Source organism: Diadema setosum, chromosome 20 (genome assembly GCF_964275005.1).
Source record: "Diadema setosum chromosome 20, eeDiaSeto1, whole genome shotgun sequence".
NCBI classification, from domain to species: domain Eukaryota; kingdom Metazoa; phylum Echinodermata; class Echinoidea; order Diadematoida; family Diadematidae; genus Diadema; species Diadema setosum.
Genome location: NC_092704.1, coordinates 15,110,928 through 15,138,660, shown reverse-complemented (window position 1 = coordinate 15,138,660; position 27,733 = coordinate 15,110,928). Strand labels below are relative to the sequence as shown.

Sequence of the window (27,733 nt, the reverse complement as noted above, 5' to 3'; positions counted from 1 at the left end):
ACGACGCCATTATAATAGGGAATGTTTATAAGGTGAAAAATGCATCAGACCACATATCGTAAGCGTGTGCTTGAAATGATAGTGGCCTATTACAATTGTGTTGTAATCAATTGAATAGGATTGTTAGGATTTAGTATCCGTGCAATATATACTTGTAAATGACGTTCTGTCGTAATCATTTGTGTATGACATATTCATGTTTGTTTGTTTGTGTGTGTGTCTATGCAGGTGATGCAACTTTTTCCTCATTACGAGTATTCAACTTGAATGATGAATTATTTTCGCGTGAAAAATCATCACCATAGTCTCTTTACATCAACATTTTCTCAAGCGCTTTTAGAGTTTTCATCCCCCCCCCCTCCATATCCAACGTCTTTAAGCGTAGGGCTAAAAGTGTTTAGATTTCATAATTTTTGTAAACTTCATCAACTCTCTTCGTTTCTCTAGCTGTCTGTCTTTATCTCACTCTGTCAGCTTTTTTTATTATTATCTTTCTATCCCTCTCCCCCTCCTTCTTTCTCCCTCTCCCTCTTCATCCCTCCTGAACCCTCTCTCCCACAATTATGACTCATGTGCAATCGAATAGATGAATAAAAAGTTGGTTAGTATGACCGTGTATATAAGAACTAGCTTAGTTGTGTAGCATTCCCATACCGTCTTCACACACAATTTTCAACAACCCGCTGCTATCTAATTAAGATTCTCATAAATATGTCCTGTAGCGATGCCGGTAAATTATTGTGCGAGTAAAGAAAGGGTGATTGCTGTTTTTCTACAGCATGCCTTCAGGTATATTCGCTGTTACTTATGAAGGACATGGTGCGGAATTCTTATTCGTGTTGAACGATACTGTAAAAGCGAACATTAATATATTTTTTAATTCAGTCATTTCAATTCATTTTAATATTTCTCAAATCTGGCTTGAAGATCTAAGTAAGGCACAATGAATCTTGCCACAAAGTAAAGGGCGGATAAAGGGAAGAGAGAGAGAGAGAGAGAGAGAGAGAGAGAGAGATAGAAAGAAAACAGAAAGACATAAAAAAAGAAGGAAGGAAGAAAGAAAGGATAGCCAGCAGAGGCAGCCCAGCTGCTATGGAGGCATTGTTGAAAACAGTAAATGGGTGTGTCTACAAGGTAAATCGCGAGATGGCGTTATTTTGCTTGCCAGGAACGGCACCTCGCCTTGTGCACCTCGCTCGCTCGTAGACCGTAACCTGCCGCACAGGACTGGTACACAGCACAACAAGTGAGCCGTTACAGATCCGTCGTTCGAGGTCCAGAGCGAGAGTTGTGTTGATCGCTGCTGCTCCGCCGCAAGAAAAGTAAGCATTCTTATCATCTGGTTTTACTGACGTATGTGAGTTGTATTTTGTTATGAGCTGGTTTCCGGAAAAACAGGATAACTGAAGCGGAGATACACACAGAAGTGGCAGTTCTTAATGCTCTGTCCCATGTATTGATATCCGTGTAAGCTTCTAAACTAATCTACGGTGATGGACCACGCCCACACCAATCTGCCAATATTTTATACTTGATGCTTGATACTTTAATCCCTCTTGCAACTCCAAGAAGCTATCCTGGGATGATTAGGTCGAGTAGTCTAAACTCAAAATGATACTGTATCACACAAATAACTCTCTCACTGATGAAAGGGGTATTGCCTTGGCTTTAACAGAAGAGTGGAACTTCACTGGACATGGTCAGTAATAAGTGTCAGTAAATTTATAGTAAACACTAACACAGTCACAAGTCCCTCAAGAATTTTTTTTGTAGTTGTAACTTGTAGTAGTTCTAGTAGAGGCCCGAGAAGTAGGTGAGTATTATTTAGAGTCATAATTTGCTGTAGCATTGAAGAGTTACACCTTCTGTGAAGAATTTTCTCAGAGGAAAGTATAAAAGACCCAAAGCTCTTGTTTTAATGTCAGCTCTTACCTTTGTTTCTTGCTTTGTATGCTTCACTCATTTGAAGTGCATATAGACGTGGTCTAGTCACATGATGATGTTGTTATTGTTTTGGTGTTAATGGCGTGTATCACTCAAAATTGAGTATTTACGCCACCAAGCCACAGTTTCAGCTAGTCTTCAGCCACCATTTTAGCTAGTCTTATTTTCAGATGTTTGAATTCATCTGTAACTTTACAAAATTCTAAAAAACTTGCACCAATTTAGGTTAGACCTCCCATGCCAAAATTTGACCGCATGCAAAAGCATAGGTTTCTACATGTAGCCAGCGGTCAAATCTCGGACAGCGTTATGGTTAAGTACGAGCAGTGTGCTTATACATGAATAAAGGAGTGTGACCCTTGCCAAGCCAAATGCATGTACCAAGCCCAGCCCATTTTGGCTGCATGTTTCACACTTGCTCGCAAAGATAAGATAGTATACAGCTGCCTCGACTGCATTGAGGCGAAATATCAATATTTTGTTCAAATTATGTAGGGCAATTTGTCAATCAGTTGCAGTGTATATTTTGGTTGTGGCGATATGAATAAAATCAGTGTAAACTTGAATAAATAAAGAAATTTTAGGGAATTATTAAAGCATAAATTGTACAGATATTTCTGAGGTATATCAAAAGACTTAGGGGAATGTATTAAGTGTCATGACGTATGTGAGTGAAAAATGAACACAATTTTGTGGTTTGTACAAAGATTTGATAAGTGACTACTGAAGGGTACTGCACAATGATTTTCACTGTGAAACTTTTAGTGAATGTGTCGTGACTTGCGCATGCACAGACAGAACTGAACGTTGGATTTTTTGTGGAACCTTGCAGACATTTCCAAGGCACTGCCAGTGTAGAAGGGCATCATGGCAGAGCTCTTGAGGACCCTGGTGAGGTTGGGAGAGAAGGCCGCCAACTTGGCGCGGATCATCAGGGCTGAGAGGGCGCTGTTTGAGCTGCTTGTTGAAGAGAAGACGGGAGAGGCCAAGAACAAGCGCTTCATTCACGATTTCAAGACGCTGGCAGATGTCCTTATTCAGGAGATGATTAGATATGATGTTGGCAATGAGGTAGGCTGAATGGATATTTTCATCAGCTTCTTTTTAAGATTTATTCTCTGATGATCTTGTTGATACTATTTGTCTGTGATATTTTTGGCAAAGGGGGAGAAAGAGCTGGAGAAGATGTGCATTGTTAAAATGAACGTTGTCATTATCTCTTAAAACTTATTGCTTGGCAGGAGGACAGGGGACACAACTTTGGGGAGGTCCTAGAGCAATCTACCAAGGGGCTCAAGCACCATAGTACTAAAAACATTTGTTTCCAAATCAAGTAGTTTGCTGTGCTTGTGTAGTGCATATATGGCTTCATTGGGCAAAGAGAATGTTGTTCATTAGTGCTCTAGGGGTAATAAGATAAGGAAAAAAATGAAACCTCTCATCATTCTCTTTTAACCCACTGAAGAGTTGAGTCCTGAATATACTTGCACAGGTGTCTATTGGAAAATGCATGTTGTACCAAAATAAGTCTGTCCTCAACAGGTTAATAGTGTTTGTAGTAAGGCAGAGATCTTCGTGATGAATAGGGATAATCAAAGTGTGTATGTTATCCTCGTGGGACTGTAGGCAGTGGTACTGAGGGCCAGATCAGTGTTAATTTCAACCAGCATCCTCTCTCATCATCTTCATTATCATCATCATCATCATAATCACTATTGTCACCACCATCATCATCATCATTGTCACCATCATTATCATCATCATCATCATCAAGAATCTTGTCTGTATAGATATTTGTTATCACAGTATGTTGTGTGGATTAAAAGACAATATCTTCTTTTTTTTATTGTATTTCATCCTGCTTTGCAGTTTGCAGGTCTCAAGGAGTTTGTGTTTGGGGAGGAGAGCAATAAATTCACCAACACATCGGGGGAAAGCATAACAGTCGCTGTGCAACCCTCTGTGGATGAAACAAAGAATCTACTGACCAAAGTTCTGGATGGCAATCAGGTTGCAGCATCACTGCTTGCCCAGGCCGTTCATGCCGAAGCCAATACAGAACTTGATGTGAGACTAACTGACTTAGCGTTTGACCTCGACATTGACAACGTTGGTATTTGGATTGACCCTATAGGTAAGCTGACATTACCTTTGTCTCCAAGAGTAACATGGATGAAGTTTTATTGACAATACAATACAGTGCACTCCTGTTAAAATGAACATGGCTATGACGAAATTCAGGTTACCACAAATTAAAAAATTCAGACCACAACATTATCCGATGTATGTTTTTTATTGTTTATTCGTTCGGTTATATCAAAATTTCAATATAACAGTAGAAAACTGCTGGTCCCGAGAACTTTCTTATAATGGGAGTCCACTGTACACAATAAATTGTGTCTCCTCCCATTATATAAAGAAAGTCCTTTAAGCATACCGGTAACTCCACTCAATGTTGAAGTTTACTTTAATAGAGTTTATCAAACTGACCAGATGGTAAAAGTTTTACTAAACTTGGACAAGCTAGTTAGTTTTGGACGAAGGTCAGTTGTAGTGCAAGTGGTCAGTTGGCAGTAAAATCATCTCCTCATCTAATTTACATATTATGTTACGATGAATGTAGAATTGTGATTTACTATAACTAATTTCACTGATCTTGAAACGTGTTCATCTCCTCAACTTTCTTATTTCATATTCCAGCTTAGTGAATTATACACCATTTTGGTTCTTTGATTTTATTCCATTAATTAAAGTTAACTGAAATGTTCAATGAAGTTTCAAGTGTATGATCCTATTCATGTGTACATGCTCTTTTGATACAATTTCAAGCTCTGCCATTTATTTCAAACCCACCTACTGTGACCGCTGCTCTGTCATTTTGCTTCATGCCACAACCATTCCATGCAACCTCTGCCTGCTGGTGTTAATGAAAAATATGAACTGATATCAATAGATGTGCAATTGTGATTTATTTATGTGACTGGCAGTTATACACAGACACTTAAGTCAAGTAAAGTATGGATTTTATGTGATATGAAAATGCTGGACATCATGATAGTAGAGCAGATAAGCCGAAGAATTGTGCAAAATTTGACTAAAGCATGAAACTTTCACCATTGTTAGTACATGCTATAAGATTAATTTTAAGATCGGGAGGTAAGTCTGAATTGACCTCTGATGACCTCTAGAGGTCAATGACCTCAAAATCTAAGAAAATTGATATTTTGCGTCATTGGTTAATGATAAACACAGTAATGATGTACTAAAACTTAATATTTGTCACAGTGAAATTGTCTTTATGTTCCACAGAGCCCTGACAGGTTTCTACCTTTGACCTCTGATGACCTCCAGAGGTCAATGACCTCAAAATGTCAGAAAATTGATATTTTGCATCATTGGTTAATGATAAAACACAGTAATGATGTACTAAAACTTAATTTTTGTCACAGTGAAATTGTCTTTATATTCCACAGAGCCCTGACAGGTTTCTATCTTTGACCTCTGATGACCTTCAGAGGTCAATGACCTCAAAATGTCAGAAAATTGATATTTTAATGCGTCACTCATAACTGAAACACGATAATTATGTACTAAAAACTAATTTTTGTAAGAGGAATTGCCTCAATGTTCCACTGAGCCTTTCGAGTCAGATTTCTACCTTTGACCTCTGATGACCTCAGATGACCTATGATGAGGCCAATGACCTCAAAATGTCAGAACATTGATATTTGGTGCAATTGGTTGATGACAAACATGATTTAGATGTTATATTCATTTGTATTACAATTGAATTGTTTTCCTATTCCACAGAGCAAGAGAAATTACTCACGTGTCTCTACCTTTGACCTCTGAGGAAGGTGACAGGTCAATGACCTCAAAATATCAGAATATTGATATTCTATGTATAGTCAATGGTCAACTTTGTAATACCCGATGTACAATCATTTATGCTATAATAGAAGAATCTTGTCATTCCATGGAACATTGGTCATTAGCCTGAGCATTATATCCAACTTTGACCTCTCAGGACAATGAGAGGTCACTGAGGTCACATGTGTAGGCTTACCTGTATTGATGTTTGGCTTCATTGGTGTAATCGTAAATGCTTAATCATGTACAAATCACGCACTGATGTTTTGATCAAAGTATGTATGCATATTCTACAGAGCATTGGTTTATAGTAACAGGTCTCTGAAATGTGAGAGGTCAATTACTTCAGAAATAAGCTTAAGTTTCTCGAGTGATGGCAGTGACCTCATATACAACTGTTATGTTTGGGTTAGTTATGTAGACTAGCAAATATAGGCAAATATGGCCATTATCTCGACACTCGAGGGAAACAAGGCCCACGAGACTGATATACAGAGTGTTTAATCTATTCAGTGTAAGTCTCATAGATCTTTTCCCCCATGTGTCGGACTCATTATGGGACTGGTTTGCCTAAGTGTCAAGCTCATGGGCAATATTTGCATAGTTTCCAGCTGGTGGGCCTGTATTGGCCAGTGTAAAGCTGGTGGGTTGTTACAGTATGACTGCGATGAATGACTCATGGTCCTGGAGTATACAGTCCACAGCTGCGACATCATGGACCATCTTGAAAACTTCGACATACTGTGAGGCCCAACATGCATTCCACATGAAGCAATCCTTTGTATTGCAACTAGCTATTGCCATCCGAGACCTACCCAGGGAATAGATAAGCATTCATGGCAAACCATGAAGAAAGCGGATTGTGCAAAATATTTTGGAGTTCCAATAGGAGGCTCAGCTGGAATCAAATCGCCACAGCAGCTTAAAAAGGGTATACTTCAACCAAAGACTCTCTCCAGACGAAGATACGAGTATCATAAAGTTCAGGTGTTTTCTACTCCATGCTGCTCAGGACTGTCCTGGAATATGCATGCATCATCTGGGATCCATTCACCCAGGTGAAACATCATGAAGTTTGGAATGATCCAGAGAAGATATGCACTCTTTAGCTGCAATGACCATCATATGCAAAACAAGCAGTGTTACAGCCACACTTGAAAAACAAAACAAAGCAAAACAAAACAAAATTACAATGGCAATCCCTGTAAGAAAGTACAGCTCAGGCAAATTCAGCGATGATGTTCTGCATCAAGAACCCCACAATATTCACTCCGCAGGAAGTTGTGGCTCTATTGCTGCATTCTTCAAAAAGGGCAAATGACCAAAAATGTCAGGCATCGGTTTGCAAGAACACAAAGTAGGCCTACTCCCAAAAAAGGTGGCGGCTACTCTCGGCCACTGTCTCTTGTATCTCTTTGAAACACTTCAGGAGAGAGATACTCAATATTCAGCTCTGTTATTAAAGATACATATGTCTCTCTTTTTGTTTTTGCATTTGTTTGTTGTTTTTTGCTTCATATAGCTCTTTGAATACCTTCTTTAACCAATTAAGAAAAGGCTCCATGGCAGAATATTACAAGATTACACAGTATAATGAAGAAGAAGAAGAAGAAGAAGAAGAAGAAGAAGAAGAAGAAGGAGAATAGGAAAGGAGATCTGCTGTCAATGATGCAGAGCCAATACCAATCAATTCCATGGCAGATCTTAATCGGCACTGCAAAGGTTTGGATGTCTCTCTCTGTTGACAAAGGATATTCTAAAGCTCCAAGTAAGTCCATGGGGTGATTTACATTGTCTGGGCATAGAGGGTTGGGTTGGGTATATGAGGATATGATGCTTTGTTATAACAATTAGGTCTGAGAAATCTATTTTTTATGTTTGTTTTGACCATCCCGCATGGATCTCCAACGAAAAGGAATGATAATGTGTTAGACCCAGCCGCCACCGTGTTTTTTCAATAGATTTTGATATTACAGTGTAGTTGAGAAAAAAGTAACCGCTCATTGTCCTAGATGGAAGTCAAAATTGAACTGTGTGTGGAATACTCTGCATACAATTTTGGACACACACACACACACAAAATGCATTTTTTTAAAATATAATTATTGTTTCATAAGCAGCTGGCCATTACAAAGCAATGAGACCAGACATCAATATTCTTACATTTTGATGCATATCTTTCAATATCCTTCAGGGGTCAGAGGATCATCGCTAATGTTCATGTGAAATGAGTACACGCCTTTTGAATTGCTCACTTTTATTGCTATAGAAATACACAATATGTGCATCATGTCAATCATTAAATATTGTATCAGTTTCATTTTCAGTCTTGGATTATTTTTTCTATGTACAAATAAAATCGTGGCAAAGTAAACAACTTTCACATCAAAATATAAACGAGAATAATAAAAAAGAAATAGATGTAATAACGTGCAAGGCAAATACCAGGCCTACATCATCTTAAGGTATACAGGTGAAGGAAATCACCTTATTGATAAACAATTAACTTGACTGGGACATAGCGACCACTGAACAATATTGTTTCTTAAAACTCTCTCTCTTCTTTTCAACAAGTGGAATAAAACACATGCACATACCGGGGCATCAGTTTGGAGGAGGGGTGGGGTGGTGGCAGGGATAGTTGACCCCCACCCCATTAAATTCTGAGATGTGGACTATGTTTTGTTGTTGTTAGTTTTTGTTGTTTTTTGTTTTTTGCTTTTTAGACAGAAAACTGCCCAAGTTTTTCACTTTAAGTGTGCATCGGATTGTTAAGATTTAATTCTGAAATGCAAAATCTCCCTTCTGTGAGAGGGGATATCTCCTTTCGATAGACTCCTTCCCCCTGCTTGGTTCCTTCCACAGAGGATATAACATACTTCGGAGAAGGGTAATTTCCCTTATTCTATGAAAAATGTTTTTAAGAGATATTTTTATTTGAATTCCAAAGATGAAAAGGCTTTCCTATATATGCACGATTGTTCATTTTGGAGGGCAAGAGGCATTTGCCCCGCCTCCCGAGAAAATATGGGAGGGGGAATGGTGGGGACATAAAACTTTGCCTCCAAGTATTTCCTGAGATTGAGATTTTTTTTCTTCACTTTTTTTGACAGAAAATGAATTGTCACTGAACATTTCAGCTATAGTATGCACCAGATTAAAAGGCAGAATCTCCTTTGCATACCCCCTCCCCCACACTATCTTTCGTCATGTCCCCTTCCATATACGCTCAGTGCTTTTGTCCCATTTTTTGTTCTATATCATCACAAAGTATGTACTAGATCTTTAATTTCAGTTCCGACATATTAAAGAAAATCCCTCTTGTTGGAGGGGGTAGTGTATCTTTCAATTAACAATCCCTCCTCAGTTTCTATACCCTTAGATTTGGTACACTCCTTTTACTGATAATTTCCCAAATATTCCATCATAATTGTGTATACTAGATTTTTTTTTTAACATTTCTATTCTTACTGCAAAGACTCCCTCGCATGGGAAGGATTGGGGGACAGCCCCTTTCATACCCTCCTCTCGCTGTATCAACCTCTCCTCCATGCATTGATTATGGCTACACATTTGGGTATGGACTTTTTTTTTCTTCAAAATGGTAGTTCAAACAAGAGTGGCACGAGATCATTGAATTGCAAACAAAAGAATGCAAAAGCTCCAGAATGTGGGAGGGGGATACCTCCACCCACATCCTTCTGTCGATTGGTCGTCCTCCATAGATGGCTGACTTACTACACCTTTTTGATACAATTTCGAGGTATTCCTTCAAAAGTGCCTGTGTGCCAGGTCGTTGAATCTCATTTCTCAAAATACAACAGCTCTGTCGAATGGGAGTGGAATACCCTACCCTCGCCAACGCTGCGCTTGCTGGGTTCCCATCCATATAGACTTGGTACACCTTGGTGATCCATAATTTTCCAAATATTCCCCAAAACGTATGCATCAGATTCTTAAAAAAAAAAAAAAAAAAAAAAAAAACTTCGTCTTTGGGAGGAGGGTAGGTGAGATGCGCCCACACCCCATCAACTTCCGTATAAGTGATGACGCACACATTAAACAAGAGCTACACTGAATCACTGATTTCAGGTCTAAACCTGCAAAAAATCCAATTCCCCACCCACATCCTCCCCCTCCCCCTCCGCTTCATTCCTTTGAACCATGAACTTATGCTTTTACATATTGTCCAAGTCCCCCCCCCCCCCACGTGAAAACAGATCGACACCCCTTGCTCTGTGCACATACCCGACTTAGATAATTACCTGAACAGTTCTGCGGCATGAGTAGCCACTTTTTTGGTAACAGAAATGCATGGTTTGTAAGCTCTACATTATAAACAATTATTAACTATTAACTATCGCAATATCAATATTAACATCCTCACATTTCATTCGAGGTATTTGACCTTGTGTGATTTTCATAGGTGAACGGTAATGGCTCGTTAATAAACAGGGCTCTCTATAAAACATCATCATGTTTACCATTGATGATGCCAAACTATTCTGATACTTTGAGGTCATTGACCTCTCGAGATCATCAGAGGTCAAAGGCAGAAACTCGTCTGTGTGCCTTGGAATATGAAGACGATGTCATTGTACACAGATATGCTTGTTTTGTACATCTTTACCATGTTTGACCTTTCACCAATGATGTCATACTTCAATATTCTGATATTCTGAGGTCATTGACCTCTCAAGGTCATCAGAGGTCAAAGGTAAAAACCTGTCTGCTCTTTAGAATATGAAGACAAATTCATTGTAAGACAGATATGCTTGTTTTGTACATCTTAACAATGGTTACCATTAACCAATGACATCACAGATCAGTATAATATTTTGAGGTCATTGACCTCCAAAGGTCATCAGAGGTCAAAGATTAAAACCTGTCAATGCTCTGTGGAATCAGAAAATGGTTTCCCTGAAGTATAGATGCCTGTTTAGTGAATCATAACCACATATATCATTCACAAATGTCTAAAAACATCGATATTTTGATATTTAAAGTTCATTGACCTCTGGAGGTCATCAGAGGTCAAAGGTAAAAACCTGTCAGTGCTCTGTTGAATCTGGAAATGATTTCTCTGTGGTATAAATGCATGTTTAGTGCAACATAACCACATATATCATTTGCAAATGTCTAAAAACATCGATTTTCTGATATCTAAAGTACATTGACCTCTGGAGGTCATCAGAGGTCAAATCAGACTTACCTCCCGATCTTAAAATAAATCTTATGGTATGTACTTACACTGGTGAAAGTTTCATGCTTTAGTCAAATTTTGCACAATTCACGTGATTTTGAGGGCTTATCTGCTCTACTATGATATCTGCGCAAGTTGGTATATGAGGTCACATTGGTTGTGTTCGTTGGAGTCAAAAGGGACCTGAGCTTTTGATCCTAGCAGAATCTTCGTCAGAGGCAAAGTGACAAACAAGTAGGGAAGGAAATCACATAATAAGGACTACACACAACAAGAACAGTCAGGGGAGGGCTAGGGACACAGAACAAAGAAAACAAAAGGGGTGGGTTGGAAGTCATGGGCAAGGAGCCCAACAAGTAAGGGAGGGGGATTAAAGCTGAAGGATGGACAGACAAAAGGCAGAGGTGGGTGAGTGATGATCCTGAGGATCAAGGGGGCAACCTGTAAAGGGTACAATATGTATGAATGAATAGGGATGCAACATCAAACAAGATAAGGAACAAAAGAATAGGGAAAGAGTGGAGTGATGACAGCATGAGGGGAGTGCCCTGATCTGGTGTACAAGGAAGAGGCAACAAAATGAAAGTGAGAGGCAACCGACAAAAGCAAGTTACTATATAATAATAATAACGATAATAATGATGATGATGATGATGATGATAATAGTGATAATAATGATATGAAAAAGACAAACCAAAAGGGGGTTGTGATCAGACAGCTACACAGTATGTCCATGTAAATGTAAATGTAAATCTTTCAAAATGGCTTCTGTATTTAAACCAGTCCATAAAGATGTATGTATTTACTGTTTCTCATTAGCAGTCTTGGTCAAGAGGCATGACTGTATCTTTCTATATTTCCTGCCTGAACATTTTTACAACTGCAGCCTGTCTCAGCGACCACTTGTTTATAGCGTCCACCTACCATATATGACCACTGAAACAATTCACTCGAAGAGAAAAATCATGTTCAAGAACCTGTCTATAGGGGCCACTTGTCTATAACAGCCACTTTTTTCATCTCCCTTCAGGTCAGGTGGCTACTATAGACAGGTTTGACTGTATTAAAGTGTATTTAAAAAAAAATCTCTTCCAAGGACAGAGAACCAAATGTGGGAATATAAGTGAGCAACTAAGGGGCCAAGGAAAACCCAATGCTTTCATCTCAAATACTGTATATATATGATACACAGATCTGTCACATATGTCTTGAGCAATCACATTTGTTCCAATTTTGTCAACAAACTTGTCAAAGTTCAGGCATTTCACCTGTGGCAAATCCTATGTGTTGATCTTTGCTTGTCAGAGAATTGCAGTTTTTGAAAGCAGGCTCTTTCAATGTTGCCATGTGCTGAGGTATTTCCTTCTTGATTTCCACTTTCCAGACAGCACTGCAGAATACATCAAGGGCATTGAAGATGAACAAGCAGAGAGTGGTATATATCAGCGTGGTCTGCAGTGTGCTGTGGTTTTAATTGGTGCCTTCGATCGCAAGACGGGATCACCGCTCATGGGAGTCATAAACCAGCCTTTTGCAAAACAGGACACAGACACTAAAAGGTGACAATAAGGGGAATGAATGTCGATAAACAGTGAACTTCAAAATACATGTGAAGATAAATGAATTCTCTGTGTTGTGATTTGATAGGTGTCAAGGTGCCAAGGTTAGTTTGTGAGTTCTGTGACATTTCATGTTTCTTTCTCCTCAGAAGTATTTGACAAAGACATGGTCTCCAAATGTAAATCCTGAATGTGTATTCATGTGTAGAATTTCTACTTCTTGTTTTGGGATTAAAGCTTTGTATTTAAGCATTTACATTTAACTTTATGTCAGTGAAAATTTTGACATTTTTGGATACATTGCATTTTGTTAAATCTCCTAACCGACAAGTAGTATATTGGGTCATTAACCTTCTGTGTGCCATGTTCATTTTCTGTCTATAGATATGTGTGAAAAATTTGTGCATGTTTGACTCATTAGCGCAGAGAGGTTTAAATAGTTCAGATGTAAGGCTTAACAGGTTTACCGGCACAAATTAGTAAGAGTAAATCCTTTCAAAGTGCCACTCTTTAGCAGACCTTGATATAGTACATACATAATAACTGGTTCCAGCCACGATCACATTCATTCACTCTACCTAATCCTATCATTCCATAAGTGTTGGAGACCAGGAAGTTCAGATGTGTAAAATTGAGTGTCTGTGTGCCCAGTAGAATTGAAACTTCTCTCTAACTAATGACTGTACTTGCCCGTGTGCTGAAAGTCGAAGTACCATATAAGAGGTTGAGAGTGTCATGGGTGAGGAAGCAGGTATCTTCTATTGTGTCATAAGGGATGATGGCCATACGGCTAGTAAGTAGCTTGTATGGAACTACCCCAATTCTTATCATTATGTACAATGCACTGTGCTTTTTTAATGGACTCTGCAATGAGCATTTCTGATAATTAAATACCAGTACTTTTCTGACGTGTCATTTCAGCTGGACCTCAAGCTGCTACTGGGGAGTGAGCTGTGGAGACTTTCGTTGCAACTCCCTCGTATCATCAGCAGATGCCGAGACTACCCCTACCAGTGAGAATGGACTGTCCCTGATCATGAGCTCCAGTGAAGATGCCCACATCAAGGATGCCATGACCTCTATCGGGACAGTCCATTATGCCAGCGGGGCGGGCTACAAGATCCTGTGTGTCATTGCAGGACTGGTGGATGCTTACATTCTCAGCAAGGGCAGCACTTTTAAGTGGGACACTTGCGGCCCACATGCCATTCTGCAGTCTCTTGGGGGAGGTATTGTCGATTATGACAAATGGAAATCAGCGTCTGCGGAAGAGGCAGGAAACATACGGGGCATCAGCGTCAGATATGAGAAGCCGGACGTAGAGGGCGCCGTTCCCGAGGGACAAACCTGGAGCAATTCTGGCGGCATTGTTTGTTTCCGCAGTGAGAGCGTGCTGGCCACAATCCATGCGGCAGTGAAAAAGTGAGGCAGGAACTGGCTGGTGTAGATGGGCCATTTATTCTCGTCGTCTCGACAGTCACGTTGCCTTCAAACCTATGAGTAGTCACAGATTGATTCATTCAAGATATCAAACTCTGGAAAAGAAAGGAAGAAAAAACACATTCCAGTGTGTATTTAAAGTATGCCATAAATTTGCAAATGTTCTACGCTCATTGTTGTAGATTGTATATTTTTATAGAGCTAGATGATGTAGTTGTTAAAACTGGAAATGATATTTATTAAAGGAAACGTAAATCATATACAGTGTATTATGAGCTACATATTGTATTTGTTGAGGTTCAGTGGAAAACTGTTGACCAGTGGCCTTAGGGAGTGCATTCTATGTCAAATACAGCTTAGCCATCAGCAGATCAGCTTTTAGACTTGTCTTTGATGCTTTATTTTAATGCTTATGAAATCAGTAAAAGGAAAATGTAATGGCGCTAAGCACTAGAGATTATTTGCTTCGCTTTTTAATCTGCCCTTTAAATCTGTGTGATATATGTTATAAACTGCAAGATTCAGGTTTATGCAGTATGCATGTAAATGCAGTTTATATATGTAATCATGCATGATCCCCAAAATGAACAGATAGTGCACTCCTGTTATAATGAAATTGCAGATACAACAAAGAAGATGATAACTTTGGTCCCTGAATTTTAGATGGCTTTATACGCTTTATACAAAATTTTGATATAAAGGAAGAAAACTGCCCGTCCCGAGGACTTGGATGTAATGGGAGTCACCTGTAGCTGCCACATGCTATTTTTGTGCTGTTATGCGATACTGTGAGTTTTTGTTATTGTTGTTGTTTTCCCTACAGGGGGCCCCTGCACTAAGGTAGACCAAAAAAATTCAGCAAGTGCCTAATGTTGCTCATGCATTGTGGTCAAAGGTAACAGATATGGCTTTGTATCATCATTATGGAAAAGGGACATTACTTTTTTTTCTCCCTTGTGTATAAGCTATCTGAACTTTTTCTGGATAGCCCGACAGTGTAACTATATAACATTTCTTCGGCAATTTTCCTTGAATGAATCACTTTTTTTTTGTCACGAATAATGTTCCTCTTTCTTCTTTTCTGATACTTCTATTTTTCCTCCTTCATTTTCATTCTCTTGTAGTATGACAGTATTTATAATGATTATGGTCATCAGATAAGTTATTGATGGGATAATGTATGCATAGTATGAAGGGGTATGTGCAATATTGTGCCTGGCCACTCACACCCTGTTTGAATTCATGGTATAACAATGCATCATTATGAAACCTGTCGTGTCAAGTGAAATGAGACAGCAAAGTGCCAGTAACAAAGGTAAACAGGTTGAGCTATTAGGGAATTTCCTTTGTCACATGCACACTTGCAGCAATACTGCTGTCCTTGGAGGCAAACAAAATGTTCAAACACAGTGTAACAAGCCATATGAATATCCTCCGTTATCACCAGGTGTTTAGTGTCTTTATCAAAGTGTAAATGAAAGCAAGATCATGTAGATATAGAGAACATACTGTATTTAAGTTGTGATGTGTGAGAAGAGGAGGTATCCAACTTGACTTTGTGGCAGTCAAATTGATTTAATTTGTATACATCTCATGTGGAATTTCCAAAGACATTCACTCAGTGAGGAAAACTGCTATCTGTCTAGTAGTGTGTGTGTGTGTGTGTGTGTGTGTGTGTGTGTGTGTGTGTGTGCATGCGCGCACATGTGTGTGTGTGTGTGTGTGTACATGTGTAAGTGACCAAAGCCACATCATGCAGGAGACCAAATTCAATGGAGATCAAAACCCATGTCAAGAATTTTCACTTGCCACAGAAATGATGTGATGTTGAGGGATGTTACACTTGAAGACAGTGTGTGGTACACTGTATAGGGAAGAACTAGAGGGGAAAGGGGTTGAGGTGTTGGATGTAGAAGCTATAGTCAGGGGTCATAATTAGAGTTTGTTACATGGCTTGACTGAAGTCAACTTCTCTGTTAATACCTCACAGAGCCTCATATCTGCTCTGAATCGATCATTACTGTGCACCTCGCCTGAGTAAGGCGCATTAGGCTGAAACCATTCCTGCCGTTCAAACAGATTTGTATGCAAGGGTTTATTGTATTCTCATATCATTTGTTAGCCTGCCTTCTCTGAACATCATGTGTCATTGTGTCTTAACCTGAATCTTGACCTTTGACCCTGGAAGGGATTTTTTTTTGTTTTTTTTTGTTTTGTTTTACATGCTTGCTTTAGTGTGCTTGCCAGTGGTCTGTGATGAAATTATTTGCTGCCGAAGCTAATCAAACGTTATAATGTTGTAGAAGAGCAGGAAGCTAAAAGAGAGTAAAACAGATTCTTCAAAACTACTAACTGGTATGTGTTCATGCAATTCAAATGTGTGTGTCAATCTTCTTTGTAGATTTACATTCTCATTCACCTGACAAAAGTTTTTTTAATATTACTGTAAAAACTTCATATTAGAGGTTCATGGTCAGGTACACAACACTTAGGGTCTTCTTACCTCTATTATTGTCAGTTATGGTGCTTGAGATAGAGCAACACTCATTTGCAGACAGTGTTAGCATCTGTGAAAGTCCATCATTAGTGTTACATGTACAGTATCAGAAGAGCAGGGCATGTTTCATGACAATTTCATTGTATATTTGAACTGTTTTTGTCATTCATACTGTATTTTCTTTATAGTAGACAAGGAGTAACTTAGTGAAATGCTATCATAGTTCTGAGAATTCATGCTGTTTCTTGGTCAGAATTGCAAAAAATTGCTGGGAGTAGGACTACCAGGTTTATTTTCAGTTTTGAATATTTGTTCATTCATATTTATATTCATTGCACCAATGTGGTGATGCACACATATTTATTTCTTTGTGTACATCTTTATAACAATGCTCTTGCAATTCAGTTGTAATTGTAGTCAAGATAACATCCTGTATAACCATTGCTTGCACTTACACAGTGACTGAAAGTGTGCATGTAAGTATTTTCTTAGAGAGGACTTATTCTTATTCCTTGCATCAACCCCAACTAAAATCCATCATTTCAAATACAGGCCTACTGTGATGCATGAATGAGAGTTTATTTTCTGTTTGCACTACAACTGTAGTTTATTTGGGGTTTTTAATCAGTGTAAATAGAACATTGATATCATGACTGATGAAAGGATGTTGGCAAAGAGGACGAAATTACCTCTTTATGTTCCATTAGCCACCTTGATGCGTGATGCTTGAAATATTTCCTCACGCAATGCTTTCATTTCAATCCTAAAGCAATTATTGTAATCATTAGAGGTACTGGAATTTGCTGTGACCAGTGCAGTCTCTCTCAATCACCATGCATTTTCTGTCAACAAGGTAAACCTTTAGAGTGGCAAAGGATTTTTTTTAAGCCTCTTTTTGACGAACATATGTGGTGAAGAAAAATACAGAACAAAAGTTCCACTCAAGACTTTTGAAAGTCCAATATAGAAATACAGACAAACTGCACATTAATTGCACATTAGCATGTTCTTTTACGTAACTTGAGCTTTGGTGTCAAATGATTAGTGTGCAGCACATCTTTTCAAAGGAGACATCCTTACCAATAATGTACATAAGCATTAGCCACTAGAAATTTATCAGTCAGAGCTGAAGACTGTGACACAAGTTTTTGTTAGATATACAGGAGTATAGAGTGGATGTACATTTACCAATTTCTATCATGTACATAGAAGGTATAGTACATCTCTCTTCGTCATCATGCTGTCACCAGAGACAGAATATCTTACATGTATATACTCAAGTATCCATAGGCCTTATGTGCATGTTCAGATGTCTCTTTTGATCAGTCATGTACATATTCAAGGAATCTCTCATGTTTAGGTGCATAGCAGATTTAAAAAGGTACACAGCTGTGTGCTGTCACTCTGTATGAAGTGAGCACTTTAAAGGTCAAGTTTACCTATGGGAGCAGTGACTTTAAAAATGTTCAAGATATCACATTTGATGCATATGTGTAGGTCTGTTGTATCACAAAACATCCTACCATATAAATTTTTCGCCATAAGGCCTAAGATATATGGATATATTAGTATTTTTCGCAGTAAACCATAACTGTAGACGGTTTAGTCTGGAAGTATTCTTATTATATTTATTATTCACATTTGGTGTATTTAACAATGCTTAACATTGATTTAATGGATTCAAATTTTTACAGTGGTTGTTTCTATCCCTAACTCACGTTTTAGAAGTATTTAAAACAATAATGCTGGGTTTTTGTTTCATCTGCAAATGGTAAATTATGCCTTTAAGCATGCAGGACATGCTGTTATGAACAGAAGTTCTTAGTTACACTGCTTACTCACCTTTATTTATGCAGTGTACAAAGTATATATATCCAGGTGTATAGAGTGAATACATGTACTGTAGTTTGTGACTTTGATCTTGTCCACACTGCAGTCAAGCAAATGCTTCTTATGGTGGAATGTAATAAATGCACTCAAAGATATGCTAGACCATGGTGTTGTCACTTCATAGTCAATTTGAGCAAATCGCTATTTCACATACTTGTAACAACTGCACATGTTGATATTTTCGCTTGATTAATTTTTTGCGCTGAGCTGCTCAAAAACATATTCGCAAGTTGTTGGATTCGCGCTGTGCAATTGTCAACCCATTCGCAATGTACAGAGAAAATTGTGAAGATATTTTTCGCAGGTTTTAGAATTCGCGCTAGCCAGAAGTAGCATGAAATGTACAAAAATTAATGTTCCGCAAACATTTCTGTGTTTCCCTTAGGAACTGAATGAGCCAGTAGATAGGTATCATGGAGTGATGCTCATTATTCCAAGGGTTTGCTAATCCGAAAATGGAATAAGGTTTATCATTTTGAAGGTCTGCAATTCTGAAACATATACATTTCATGAAAAAAAGGGTTCATTAATCCGAACAATTTTGTGGCATTACACTATTCCAAAGGTTAATTCATTCAAAAATGAAATATGGTGCACTAATTCCAAAGGTTCGTTAATCCAAAAATGAAATACGTGTCGTTTTTCCGAAGGCTCCTTATCGATGTATTCCAGTTAATCAATAAGTATGTATATAAATCATATCAGTTGTTTTTTTTTTGTTTTGTTTTTTTAGATGTGTGTTTACATACATGTCACTATGTACAATGGTGTGTGTGTGTGTGTGTGTGTGTTTTTATTTAGTTTTCATTACTTAATATCCTATACCTTTTTATATTACAACACTATTTTGTCACCAAATAATGTTTATTTCATTTTTGGTATTACGACCTTTGTTTCGTTTTCGGAGCTGCCACCCTTCAGAATAATGAACCTTTGGAATAACGAACCTTATTTCATTGTCAGAGTAATCAATGAACTTGGAAAAACATATAACAGTGTATTATATGACCACATTACATAATCACATGCAAGCTTTGCTTTTTAAATGTGAATGCACCTATACCTAAAAGAAACAAATATGATGTACATGCATGTAGGTATGTAGACACAAGCCCTGACTCCCCTTTAACCCTATTAAGCCCAAGCTATTTGTGCCCCCACCTATATAACTTTTTCATTATTTGATGTATCATCGTCATATTTGGCACATGGGTAGAGTAACTCATACTCTATATGACCGTTCATTTGAATTTTCTCAAGGTCACCCATGGAGGGCACTATTTACCAAAATATAAAGAAATACATGGGAAATATGCTAAAAACATGATTTTTCTGTATAATTTCTTTATTCCCATTATATATGTCTTGTTATAGACCAATCATTTTCATATTTGCCACAAATGATAAGCAAGTGGAATCTTATCATTTGTTGTGGTTGAAATTTCCCAAGGTCACCACATGGGGGCGCTATTCATATCAACATAAAGAAATACATTATGAGACCGAGATGAAATGTTTGGGATGGGTACATGTTTAGTTATGATATTTCAGATATGCATAATAGTGGAATTTTGAGATTGCAAATTGATAATATGATAAACTAATGGTATTAGAGGCATAACTTGGGTGAAGGAATCAAAATAACACAAAATAGAAGGGCAATCTTTAGAAAATATTATTGTTTTCAATTATCTCTATTATATCTATTGTTTTATGCCTTTTTCACATAAAAACAAAGGAAATAATAAGAAAAACTTTCCAGAACCATAATTACTTCAAATTTTGCTCCTTCAACAGATTTCAGCCAAGAAACACCCATTTCATACAGTGTATATGCTGTTAAATGAAATGGGAACAGAAAAAAGATGCAAAATCTGACTGACATGGTTGTCAGTTTATGGTTGCCATGGCAACTAGCAATATCAAATATAGCTAAATTATATATCAAAATGTTCGCAATAAGATTTTAGGAAAAGTCACCAAATTTGGTTGAAATCAGATTAAGGGCAAAGGAGTGGCAAATGAAAATCTGGTAAGGGGGCACATGATCCCCCCCCCCCCCCTTGGGCTTTATAGGGTTAAACCAGTCACCCTCGATCCCCGTGTTAAAAAAGAAATCCACCTCCAAAATATGCTTCAAATGAAAGAGAAAAAATATTCCCTACAGAATGAATGCCCCCCCCCAAAAAAAAATGGACAAGAAATAAGAAAGATATGACACTTTGAAATCCCACTTTTTTTTTTAAAAAAAGAAAACATTTCTCGACTAGTTATTGATATTCAAATGGCGAAAGGCGGGGGGGGGGGGGTGGTTGCAAAATGGGAATGCACCCCTCCCCTCCCCCCCCCCCCAAAAAAAAAAAATGCAAGGAGAGCCATGATTTGCAAGAGTTAACGACATGTTAATTTCTTCAACGAAATGATCATTTCGGAACAAAATGATCATTTTGTAACGAACTGACAACATTCCCCCCCCAAAAAAAAAAATGCAAGAAGACCCATGATTTGCGTGATGAAGTGACAACATTTTGTTGACGAATTTAAAGAGGAAATCCATCTCAAAAATAACCAAACTTCACAGAAAGAGAAATAAATATTCCCCACAGAACGATACAAAAATGACAAAAACTGGATAAGGGTTATAAGGAAGACATGACATTTTGAAAAGTTATATCTTTTGAATATTATATTATATCTTATGAATATTCAAATGACCATTTCATGTACAGAAAAAAAATCTCATATTTCAGCTTTAGAAAATGTACAATTTGCCTTAAAACTATATACCCAAAACAACAAAGAACTAATGTTAACTCTGATGGGGTTATCTTGATATGAAAACATGCTTTTACTTGTATTACTAAGAAGCTGAAAATGAAAAAAAAAAAATCCCAGAATTTCATAACAAACATGAAAAATTGTGAGGGTATGACATCGTCAACTGGCTCATTTGAATATATTCATGAAAAAGAATCTGGAGGAAAAAAAGGTGAATTTAAAATTGTCATATCTTCTGTATCCTTATTTCTTATCAGATTTTTTGCCATATCATTCTTTACGGAATACTTCTTCTCTTTCTCATGAAGTTGATTTATTTTGGGGGTATCGTATACAGTATGTCCCCCCCCCCCAAATAAAAAAATACAATTGGATTTTTGCATTGATAACACCAAATATGAACAAATCAGTCTAGTTTGGGAGTTTCCTAGTCCGTATTTAGGCACCACCTGAAAATGTACAGTGGGTAATTTTGGGTGCTGAATCCAAACATGAATGTTGCCAATTCAGTAACTTGCACATTCTAATGACATCAGTGCTTATTATGCAAATTTAACTAATTTGCATAATGTGATATTTTCCTTGCTACTATTGGTGGGACTGCAGTGGATCACTGAAAATTTGCATTTATAGTGGGATAATAATATAGTGCTGAGTCCATAATGAATATCATTTGATCAGAAATGTGCACGCTTTTATGATAGTGCCTAATTATGCAGATTTCAATTATTCTATGCAAAACATTCTATCATTTTTTATTTCATCATGGTATCATGCGCTTGGACCAATGAAAATTTGTACAGCAGGGTTATTTGGGGTGCTGAGTTCATTTTATGGATGATGAGAAAACCAACATTGATTAAAAAATGCAAATTTGACTAATAGGCAAAATATGCTTTTTGTTCTTTCAACGGAGTCTTCATATTCGAAAAAAAAAAAAAACCGAACATTTTTACTGTTTCAATGTCAATTTCAATTTTATGTGACGGAACTATAATTTCAGTAGAAATCCAGTTGCTAGTCTTGATAATTGAGCCGGTATTTTTCCGTGTTTAGCGAAAATGACGGAACAACGCAACGGCCACGGACGGGTGTAAAAAACAACATACACGCCTACATTATTAGGTGATCCGAGTATCCTCTCGGATCACCTTCTGTATCTGTACTGATTCTTTGTTCTTTAGGTGATCCGAGTATCCTCTCGGATCACCTTCTGTATCTGTACTGATTCTTTGTTCTTCATATTTTTTTTATTCTTCTTTATTTCTGGGCAAAATTTGTGCAGCGGTTAGCTCAGAAAGTGCATTACCTTTCAATGTCAAACTTATACCATATATGTATGATGTCCCAAAGACGACAGATCAAGTAAAATCATAGTGATCAGTCGACCGTGACGTCACTATGACGTCATTATATGAAAACACATTTTCAATCATATCTCATTAATGGAATAGAATTCTTCAATGAAATTTACGTCACATACATTTCAAGTTATGCGCATTTTACTCATATTCTCAAAATTCATATTTTCATTTAAAACGTGCGCGTACGCGCGCGTTTAAATATTTGTATGCTCAAATCGAGCTCAAATTTTTTTTGCACACGTTTCAGACCATTTGGAGCATTTTTTGAAAAATTGAAAAAATTGGACGGACGCGTACGCGCGCGCACATATTCGCCCACACAGCTCATATGGAATGGAAATTTCCCGTTTTTTTACACTTATCGGATGCCTAAAATGTCAAGGAATATTTCTACCAAGTTTCAAGTCAATCCAACTCAATATGACGTCATACGGGTCCGTCAAAGTTGAAATTCCGCGCGCGCGTCAATGGCGATATACAGTGCAACGATGCCAAAAAAACGCCAATTTTAAATCCGATTTTACTCGTCAGGATGGACGGTAACCCCCCATTTTCTGTACATATTCTGAAAGCTGATGAGTTGGACATGTTATTTGATGGGTTGGCGATGCTGGCAAAATGATTAAAAGATATCAAATTTCTTAATAAAGTAAAAAAAGTAAATTTTCAAAATGACGTCATCAAATTTCAAGTTTACTCGAGCGTATCTCACTTATCCTTTGCCAATTTACACCCAGATTTCAGTATGTTGTAGCTTATTAAATGATCTTTCATTAATATAATAACAACATTTTGATTGGATGGCGGCATCACCTCGTAAAAATGGATTGAAAGTAATATTGTCAAATTTGACCAGTTTACGTGTTATCTCTATGGGAGAGCAGTTTTTTCTGGCAGTGAAAATTGACATGACTCTCTTTTTCGAGCACTAGCTCACTTATGCTTCGGTGAATTTCTCCCAGATTTTAATATGTTGTAGCTGAGACTTTGGGCTATCGTAAGTGTGCCCTCCATTTTTTCATACGACGTCGGCATCACGTCAAAAAACTTGGTTGAAAATGGCACGAGGCTTCGATGCAGCGTCATTTTGCTTAATACACAGGGCCTATGGAGAATGAAATAGGTCATTGCGTAGCGCATCCGACTCGTAACCCTAAGGTCCCTGGTTCGAGGCTCACCCCTGCCAATATTTTTTTTTAATTTTTTTAAACACTTTTTTTCTTCTTTTTCTTTAGTTAATCTTAATCTCCCTTTCCTTACTTTATCTTTTTCTGATTTTTTTATGCTTCTCCTTCAAATTTCTATAAAATAACAATTTTTTCTTTATTTTTCTTTCTTTCTACTACTTTCTGTGCAATAGATGAACAACAACAATGGCTATCAGTCCCATATTTTGCACATGTTTAGTACATGTCACGTACATTATTTCATAAAATAACAACTACTTGATCAGACACCATCTTGGGTATGTAAATTAGGGTCAAAGGTCATAAATGTTTCATTCTGTATCTTGGTGAATACATGTCCTATCTTTCCCATATTTTGCACACGCAAAGACCATGTTACAAGAATCATTTCATAAAATAATCACTTTTTGCTTAGACGCCATCTTGGGTGTGCAAAGTGAGGTCAAAGGTCAAATATACTTCATTCTGTATTTCCGTTAGTGTATACGGAATTCGGTACCAAAGATGGCAGGTCTCACTCCCTTTTCTAAATGAGAATCCAAACATCACACGGCCAATGCCCCGTCAACACAGATGAAACCTGTGTGGTCACGAATATTTGGATCAGGACTCAAATCATTGATTTTCAAAGAGATCGGATCACCTAATTTGTCAGTGTTGACAAATTCCGAGTCTAGTCTTCTTTTTCTTCTTCTTTCTCCGCAAAAGTTGTGTAGAGGTAATCTCGGAAAGTCCTCTTCCTATCAATGTCAAAATTATACCATACATGTATCATGTCCCAAAGACGATCCTCCTAATGAAATCATAGTGATTAGTCGACCGTGACGTCACTATGACGTCATTATATGAAAACACATTTTCATTCATATCTCATTAATGGAATAGAATTTTGCAATGAAATTTACATCACGTATATTTCAAGTCAGGCGCATTCTACTCATATAATCAAAATTCATATTTTCTCTTAAAACGTGCGCGTACGCGCGCGTTGAAATATTTGTATGCTCAAATCGAGCTCAAATTTTTTTTGCACACGTTTCAGACCATTTGGAGCATTTTTTGAAAAATTGAAAAAATTGGACGGACGCGTACGCGCGCGCACATATTCGCACACACAGCTCATAAGCAATGGAAATTTCCCGGTTTTTTACACTAATCGGATGCCTGAAATGTCAAGGAATATTTCTACCAAGTTTCAAGTCAATCCGACTCAATATGACGTCATACGGGCCCGTCAAAGTTGAAATTCCGCGCGCGCGTCAATGGCGATATACAGTGCAACGATGCCAAAAAAACGCCAATTTTAAATCCGATTTTACTCGTCAGGATGGACGGTAACCCCCCATTTTCTGTACATATTCTGAAAGCTGATGAGTTGGACATGTTATTTCATGGGTTGGCGATGCTGGCAAAATGATTAAAAGATATCAAATTTCTTTATAAAGTAAAAAAAGTAAATTTTCAAAATGACGTCATCAAACTTCAAGTTCACTCGAGCGTGTCTCACTTATCCTTTGCCAATTTACACCCAGATTTCAGTATGTTGTAGCTAAATATATGATCTTTCATTAATATAATTACAACATTTTGATTGGATGACGGCATCACCTCGTAAAAATGGATTGAAAGTAATATTGTCAAATTTGATCAGTTTACGTGTTATCTCTATGGGAGAGCAGTTTTTCTGGCAGTGAAAATTGACATGACTCTCTTTTTTGAGCACTAGCTCACTTATGCTTCGGTGAATTTCTCCCAGATTTTAGTATGTTGTAGCTGAGACTTTGGGCTATCGTGAATGTGCCCTCCATTTTTTCATACGATGTCGGCATCACGTCGAAAAACTGGGTTGAAAATGGCACGAGGCTTCGATGCAGCGTCAATTTGCTTAATACACAGGGCCTATGGAGAATGAAATAGGTCATTGCGTAGCGCATCCGACTCGTAATCCTAAGGTCCCTGGTTCGAGGCTCACCCCTGCCAATTTTTTTTTTAAATATTTTTTTAAACACTTTTGTTCTTTTTTTCTTTAGTTAATCTTAATCTCCCTTTACTTACTTTATCTTTTTCTGATTTTTTTATGCTTCTCCTTCAAATTTCTATAAAATAACATAATTTTTTCTTTATTTTTCTTTCTTTGTACTACTTTCTGTGCAATAGATGAACAACAACAATGGCTATCAATCCCATATTTTGCACATGTTTAGTACATGTCACGTCCATTATTTCATAAAATAACAACTACTTTATCGGACACCATCTTGGGTATGTAAATTAGGGTCAAAGGTCATAAATGTTTCATCCTGTATCTTGGTGAATACATGTCCTCCCTTTCCCATATTTTGCACACGCAAAGACCATGTTACAAGAATCATTTCACAAAATAACCACTTTTTGCTCAGATGCCATCTTGGCTGTGCAAAGTTGGGTCAATGGTCAAATATACTTCATTCTGTATCTTCGTTATAATGTATACCGATTTTGGTACCAAAGATGGCAGACCTGACTCTCTTTTCTAAATGAGAATCCAAATATCACACGGCCAATGTCTCTTAACACAGATGAAACCTATATGGTCATGCCTATTGCGATCAGGACTCGAATCATTGATTTAAAAAAAAAAAAAATCGGATCACCTAATTTGTCAGTCTTGACAAATTCCGAGTCTAGTTGTACTTGTGGCTGCATGCTATCGATCGATACCAAAGAGCTAGCTGCCTTGCGCCGTCGCACTGCACTGCACTGCCCTCGAACCACCGAACCTCATTTACCTATGCAGGATACTCGCACGCACGATGTACGAACGTGCGGCGCACGCACGTTTCATACGTGCATTCTCCTAGTTTTGTAAATTGTGCATGCAAAGCGTACTACTAACTAGCAGTAGTGATCTGCATGCAGTGCTGCTTTATGTATGTAGTCGTGTGTGCGTTCCCAAATTGTGAAAATTTACCATTGTGGAATTAAAGAAAAACTTGTAAAAATCGGTATTAATCTGCGCTTTTGTGGCAGTACACTTAACGAAAATATCACCTATCTCTTTACGAACACTTTAGTAATAACTTAAACTGGATTCTGGAGCATTTTGGTGGTCCTAACTCTGAAAGCAATGGACATTTGAAAAGGCTTCGCACTTATAATAAATCTTAGGCTGTGGGCGACATACATTTATACGCGCATATAATCCAGGCATTGTATGATCTACACAAGTACGACCGTCGTACCACCATATGAGGCGCAGGCACGTACATACAACGTATCAACCCATGAGCTTTGCCAACATGGCGGTCGTCGCTGTCCTTCGGAACTTTCGACAACCGTACCCATTTTGAAGCTGAACTGTGCATGCTTAGTGACACTCTACATAAAACCCACGATACAGCATTGCAGTGAGGTTGACGGAAGACAACATTCAGTGAACTCAGCGTAAGTGATTCAGAATAGCCACGTATATTTGAGGTCTCCTGATGGGCATGGCCCTGGCCTGGTGAACTAGCCGGCCGGCCATACGATTAAGGGGTTACTTTACAAGTTACAACTCTACGTGATGAACCGAGACTGTGTGTGAGACATGAGTGAAGCGAAACACCAAACACGGGCAGCTTATGATTCGAAATGTTGATTCCTCCATATTGTATGCCACGCCACATCGCTTATCGTGCGTAGAACGTTAAGTTCTGCATTTCCAGCGATCGGTTCTTTACATCAGTCTTCTTCATGGTCTGGGAAGTCGGACACTCGGATCCCAGCGCGTCAGCATTCGGCACTATACTGTCTAAAGCTTGAAAGCTCCACACAACCTGGCTTGAGGCTCTCTGTGTCCAAAACGGTGTCAGATCAGCCTTGCCTTGTTGCTGTGTGACTTTTGCAAACTGACGAAATTTCCGAAAGTAGCCACCCGAGAGCAGCAGTGCCAGTGATACGGTGGAACAGTAACTGTTCTTTAACAGAGGAGTGCTGCTAATTAATGTACCTTCATCTCAACACATCCACCTCTTGTCCAG

At 38.0% G+C, this 27,733-nt stretch overlaps 1 protein-coding gene across 1 annotated transcript; it reads left to right on the top strand.

The window, feature by feature from the left end:
- The first annotated feature begins 1,291 nt into the window (after positions 1-1,291).
- On the top strand, positions 1,292-14,002 carry LOC140243868 (inositol polyphosphate 1-phosphatase-like). Its single transcript, XM_072323540.1, has 5 exons — positions 1,292-1,322; positions 2,777-3,015; positions 3,814-4,078; positions 12,402-12,576; positions 13,498-14,002. The coding sequence occupies exons 2-5, from the start codon at positions 2,812-2,814 to the stop codon at positions 14,000-14,002; spliced, it is 1,149 nt and encodes a 382-aa protein (XP_072179641.1). The 5' UTR covers positions 1,292-1,322; positions 2,777-2,811.
- Positions 14,003-27,733: the final 13,731 nt, after the last annotated feature.

What these genes read in the sequence shown, in the direction of transcription:
- LOC140243868 (XM_072323540.1), top strand. Translation starts at nt 2,812, where the DNA reads ATGGCAGAGCTCTTGAGGACCCTGGTGAGGTTGGGAGAGAAGGCCGCC. An exon ending in GATATGATGTTGGCAATGAG is followed by an intron (nt 3,016 to 3,813) that starts GTAGGCTGAATG and finishes CCTGCTTTGCAG; the next exon opens with TTTGCAGGTCTCAAGGAGTT. An exon ending in TATTTGGATTGACCCTATAG is followed by an intron (nt 4,079 to 12,401) that starts GTAAGCTGACAT and finishes TCCACTTTCCAG; the next exon opens with ACAGCACTGCAGAATACATC.